The 6,019-nt window shown below is 42.2% G+C and overlaps 1 protein-coding gene across 2 annotated transcripts; it reads right to left on the bottom strand.

Annotated features, from left to right (window-relative positions):
- Positions 1–1,068: 1,068 nt before the first annotated feature.
- On the bottom strand, positions 1,069–4,147 carry LOC307013977 (uncharacterized protein). Of its 2 annotated transcripts, XM_079641635.1 has the most exons (5): positions 3,990–4,147; positions 3,232–3,620; positions 2,996–3,137; positions 2,818–2,890; positions 1,069–2,601 (listed from the first exon to the last, which is right to left on the bottom strand). In XM_079641635.1, exons 2-5 carry the CDS (start codon positions 3,608–3,610, stop codon positions 1,702–1,704), a joined length of 1,494 nt encoding a protein of 497 aa, XP_079497761.1. In that variant the 5' UTR covers positions 3,611–3,620; positions 3,990–4,147; the 3' UTR covers positions 1,069–1,701. The 2 variants fall into 2 exon arrangements, with proteins under 2 accessions (XP_079497761.1, XP_079497760.1); XM_079641634.1 differs by having other exon boundaries at positions 3,232–4,147.
- Positions 4,148–6,019: the final 1,872 nt, after the last annotated feature.

Below are 6,019 nucleotides of genomic sequence, written 5' to 3'. Positions count from 1 at the left end.
CTTTCAGGCTTTTGGAAGGAAAACGTACAAAATGCACATTTAAGTGTTTATTTTACTATAGTTTGTCTATTTGCGTCAGTAGATTTCTCCTAAATTCACCAAAAGTTAGCATTCTAACGTAACATAAAGTACCGCAACCGCTGTGTGCACCATGTCATCAGAGATATCGTTGGAAAGCTGTGTCTCTCCTGCACAATCTCATCAGATCCAAATATGGTCGTTTTTGTATCAGCAACCAATCGTGAAAGTACAAAGGGGTCTTAAACCAAGAAACAAAATCTCATTGGCTGGTGTCAATTTCTGACAACGTGATTCGTTCAGATGCGTCACTTGGTGTGCTAAAACACTTCCTGGTTAGCTTTCTGCTAGACATGTAAATCTAAAAATGGCAAAAGAACGGCGAAAAAAACGTTCACAGAGAAGACGACAACAATTGTCCCTTGCACGAAGCAAGGTTATACAAAAAAGAAATGACCCCGAACATGAAATACCTTCACGGAGTGCGTCGATGCGCAAGCTGTCATCCAAAGAACAGGAGGGTTTAGCTAGCGCCTCACTGCAATCTTTAAAGGTCGTTTTCTCAAAATTAGTTTTTTCTCGTACTCTGAGTTCAACATTTCAACTTCAGTAGGGGAGAGCGGGGTAATGTGAGACATTTTTTACATTTGCTCTCCTGTAGGCGAGCTAAAATGATATATCAGTAAAATTTACACATTTCCCATTAATTCAGGATGTTTCCTAGCACTGGAAATGATCAGAATGTCTTCAGGACAAAGGGCAGTGAAAATATGATTGTTTTTTAAAAAGTGGTCTTGTGTCTCACTTTACCCCAGCTAAGGGGTGAACTGAGACAGACTAGAGAAATCAAGGGGGTAAAGTGAACCACTTACCTTTTCCACTTTTAAACTACCAAAACAACACATGTTGTAACAGTTAGAATCCTGACAGATAGATTGACAACCACACATTCCAAAACTAATGTCGGATGCGCAACATAATCATGGGGATTGGTCAATTTAGCACATTTTTTAAACAAAGTAACTCCAAACAAAGTCAAATACAACATAATATATTTCAAAGTGCTTTAATAAACATTCAATTAACCATTTAACCAGTTAGATTAGAACACGATATGATATGAACATCAGCCGCATATTTAAACAAGGCCTACTCTACATTCCAGCCCTGCAGGTTACAGGGAAAGGTGAAGAGTTGCTCTCTCCGTGTTGTTCCTCCAGGCCTATTAGGTTGAGGCAGCTTCTTCACCACATCACCTTTAGGAACATGTGCCACATCCTTTTCTTTCATAGCAAACGTGGGTCTCTCCCACTCTCTGTTGTTTCCCGGGGTTTTTCTGAGGAATTGGGTTAGTATTTCGTCCCCCTCAACCTTCTCAACCATGCCAACATAACGGATACTTCGGTGTTTTGTGGCAAAGTTGACGAGGACGAAGTCACCCACGGACAGATCTTTGTTTCCGGGGTCACTCCTCTCATCTTCAGAGCTCTCAAAATCATCCTCAAATGGGACAGGGTCATCACTCTCCTCCGAGCTGCTATCTATGATTTTCTTCTTGGGTGCCTTCTTTTTCGGTTTTCCCTTTTCTTTGCTATTTTGCTTTTTCCCTGCCAGTTTCTTTTGTCTCTTCATAAGCCTGTTCTATGATTTGCTTCTCTGGAGTATCTGTTAAGATGGCTGTCTTCACACACTTTCGTTTTGTTTGTCCTCTGGGGGGACATTTTGGAAGTGGTATGATTTCCTGAGGAGACACATATCCAGATCGTGAGACAGCTGGCGAGGCACATCCATGTGGACCATGCAAAGTGGATGGAATAGCATCAGCGAGTGGAATAGCATCTGCAGCAGGTGGTTCATCTGCAGGGGGTGGATAATCTGCAGGCCGTGGACCATCCGGATCATCTGAAGTGGATGGACCAGTGGATGCAGGCCGCAGCTCAGGGTTTGGCCGGTCTGACACCATGGATGGTGCAAACGCCTCCTCAGGGAAAATATCTCTGTTATATGGGAAGATCCCAGTGGACTTGAAGCCAGAGGTGATATTGCGTGTGTCACTGCTGACAAGAAGGCCTCGTTCACAAATCCTGCAATCTGATAGATGGAGACTGTTTTGCCAGGGTTAGATCTCATCCACCCATCAAGAGCTCGGCTGTATAGGGTCTTGAACGGGCCATACACCGTCACGTCGAGAGGCTGCAAGCGATGGGATGTGTGGGGTGGGAGGGTGAGCAGAACAATACCATTACTCTTTGCTTTCTCCACTGCCTTGAGTGAGATGTGAGCTCTCAGATTATCCAGGATTAGCAGCATGGGATGGTCAGGAGTGCACTTAGTGTGCTTTATCAAGTGATCGAGGAACTCAGGCCAGGTGTCTTCGTTCATCCATCCTGTTCTGGTGGAGGCACCTTTGGCTCCTGGAGGTGCTCCTATCATGAAGTCGTCCTTAAACCTAACTCTGGGGAAGACAAACATGGGAGGTATGGCATTCCCAGCAGCATTCACTGCACACACCACAGTCACCAGTTCTCCTCTCTCAGCTGATGTGATAGAACCAACTTGCTTTTTCCCTTTCTCTGTCACAACCTGAATCAAGTAGAAAGTTTAGAATCAATGGCATGTGCAATCAGTAGGCTACTATTGGTCTAAAGGTACATTTTATTTTGTTGCAGTCCATTCATTTTTTTCTAGTTCACAGGCTCACAACATTACTAATAGCATTAGTTTCAGCATTCTGCCAATAGCTAGCTGGTCATTATCACAAGCCACTCAGTATCAGTCTGCTGCTCTCTAGTAGCTTACCTGCCGTGGCTTTTGTACTGTAAAGACGCCTGTTTCATCCACATTGTAAATCATGTGTGGAGGAAATGTGTGTCTGTTAAAGAAGAGAGGCAAGGGAAGAACCTTATCAGAATCAAAACCAAATCTTACAGGTAAAGCCTCCATAAAACATTTGCAACTAAAGAATTAATTCTGTCACCTGTCCATCACTACAGCCAGATTTGTAAAGAACTCCCCCACTGTAGTCTTATTGAAGGCTATAGCCCTTCCCAGGGATGTTGCCTCCGGAGTTCGGACAGAGAGATGGCGACGGGCTAGAAAGCTGCCAAACCGCTCTACTCCTAAAGAGTGGACAATTCGTTATTATAAGATAAGCTTTGTGGCAAGATCAGTTGGCCTAAGTTGACCTACAGAATCATGTGATCTCTTGCCTACCTGCACATTGTTTCTCCATCCAATTGGCAGGGACAGGGATATGGTTTTTGTCTGCATATTCAAATGCCAGTTCACGGCACTTAACTGGAGCAAGGCCATGGAACTGGTCAGCCAGTTGTTTTAAATGTTGGGCAAGCTCCTCCTCCATCTCATCTGTCAGTATTCTTTTTGCCTCAGCTACTGCACCCCAGGCTACTGATTTAACTCTCCCTTTCTCTATTTTCTTAATGAATCTTTGGAGGGTTGTCTTGTCGATATCTCGTTCCTTTCCTGCTTGTCTTAAGGACTTCTTTCCTTGCATGACCTCTGCAGCTGCACTCTCCATCTCTGTGAGGGGTGTTTGGCCCCAAGATGTCGTCCTGATGTATCGTCTTGGCATGATGACTTTTCTACAATGTTTATGACATTAAAATTAAAACATATGTATTGTAATATTAGACTAAAATATATATAAGACTAAACTTAACTTGTGCTTCATGTCGGGGTAAAGTGAGTCAGCGTCTCACTTTACCCCACAGCATCTGTCTCACTTTACCCCACAGCCACCATTTTAGAAAAAACAACATCTCTAGGCAATTCAGGCTAATCTTTAACTAGCATCAATCACATGGTTTTATATGTTGGAAGTTCATCAACATGTATGATATAAGTTTTTCAACCTGAATCAATTTGCTTTGATACTACAGTTGATTACGTTCGCAGTAAGAAAATTTACTTTTACATGCAACAAACACATTTTTGTGAAAAAAAATACTTACCACAGAACCAGCACCAACTTCTCCTTCATGACAAGTGGGGGGTGGGAAGGGGTTGAAAACATTATGGTCACATGACGGCAAATTTGTTTCTTTGCCTAGTTACAGCGGGTGTCTCACATTACCCGGTGTCCCACATTACCCCGCTCTCCCCTACCACGTAGATACACCAAACCTTCCAGTTATATTCCTATCAATATTATGAAGGTTTTTACTGAAGGGTTTGTTCATATATCATTCATAGCCTGAATTATATAACATTTTATACCTAAAAACATGGCAAAAATTGATATTTTAGGGCTTTTGACAATATTTTCTGATTTATGGAGTGATAAAAAGAGATATCCAATATCCCTTCTGTAAAAGCCTTAGATACTAATATGAATACAAAATGAAACAAGAATTTCGAGCCTGGCTTTATCCAAAGTTCAGATTTCGATTCCTGAAATGTGTTAAAATATGCACATATTTAATGAGATAATGAGTAATTTGCATATTTAAACATGCTATTTCAGAAAACATTTAATACAAAAAGCAATTGCCTTATTGTAAGTAATTAACTGGAGAAATTTCTAGCTGATACCTTTAAGTTAAAAAAATTACCCTATTCACCTGGGGTGTCTCGCCTTAAATGTGCTATATAAATAAATACAGATCGAGATTGAGATTGACTGTCTGAGAACCCAGGAATAATTAATAATAATTGGAAAATGGACTGAGACATATTGACAGTTATAAATGTTCTAATCGAAACCAGGATCTTTCCCTAACCTTTTCAAGATGTTATATTAGCTAACATGGATGCAGGTTGTGAAGCGCCATCTCTTCAAGTCAAATTCTCTGAATCCTTCACAAGTTTTGGAATTAAAAGCTTGGGAAAAACATGAATAATAATGTCTTTAAATAGCTTTGGCTGTGTGCATTTACACTCAGAGAAGTCTCTGCAGCAGACTCAAGGAGACATCTTCCATGTACAAGTGTGTGTGTGTGTGTGTGTGTGTGTGTGTGTGTGTGTGTGTGTGTGTGTGTGTTTTATCTCCTTTTTTCCCTCATCTCAATAAGAGTTTTGGTTGTATCAGCACAAATTAGCATTGATGGTACCTAGCTAATCTCACACAGCTGCAGAATGGAGCATTAGGGAGAGGGTGCAGGGCCCCGGCCCATCTGTGATGGGACCCACTTACGGTCCCCTGAAACCAACATCACTTTGGCCTTGTCAGATGGTCCCTGATGGTGTGATGGTGTGTGTGTGTGTGTGTGTGTGTGTGTGTGTGTGTGTGTGTGTGTGTGTGTGTGTGTGTGTGTGTGTGTGTGTGTGTGTGTGTGTGTGTGTGTGTGGGGGTGTGTGTGTGTGTGTGTGGGTGTGTGTGTGTGTTTGTGAGAGACAGAGAGTGGGCCATTGTGCACGTATTTGTTTGCTTGTGTCGCATTAACTTACAGAAAACCTTGCCAGAGAAACCTGGATGCAGGGAACTGTAATGGTGGATAAGCAATTCTCTTAAGATGTGTCCCCCTCTAGACCCACACAGCTGTGATCAAGGTGCTTTTAACAGAGATAACAAATTATTTCACTGTACATCGCTCATGAATTATAGCTTTTATTTTTTGTATTGGGTCCAGCATTGTCACTTTTCTCCCCCATCGGCCCGCTACACTAGATATTGTTCATGTCAGCTCCCTTCCTCTCCCTTCATCTCTGCAGCTTCCCTTTTGCTTTTAGCAGTGCTGTCTGATGTATGTAGAATGGTTTGAGCTCTGTCATCTGTCTTGTTCTGCAGAGTGTCTGTCTCGCTCTCTTTCAGTGGCCTGTGCCCTGTCATGCTGCAAATCAGCAGCTGTTAGTGTTTTCAGACCAGAGCAGAGAGTTAGAAAATGAGGAATGATCTTTCCATTCAAGTTCACTTTACTGAATGGTTGCTTTACACGCCACACTTACTTGACACCTCTGATTAATAGTGTCATGGAAATACAGTGGATGACGTGCAGAAAGCTCATGTGTTATCATGGCCATCTTGTCTGTATTTGCAAATCTG

This window comes from Notothenia rossii, assembly GCF_949606895.1.
Source record: "Notothenia rossii genome assembly, chromosome: 7".
NCBI lineage: Eukaryota > Metazoa > Chordata > Actinopteri > Perciformes > Nototheniidae > Notothenia > Notothenia rossii.
Note: the sequence above shows the minus strand (reverse complement) of the source record. Positions and strands in the feature narration are given on the sequence as shown.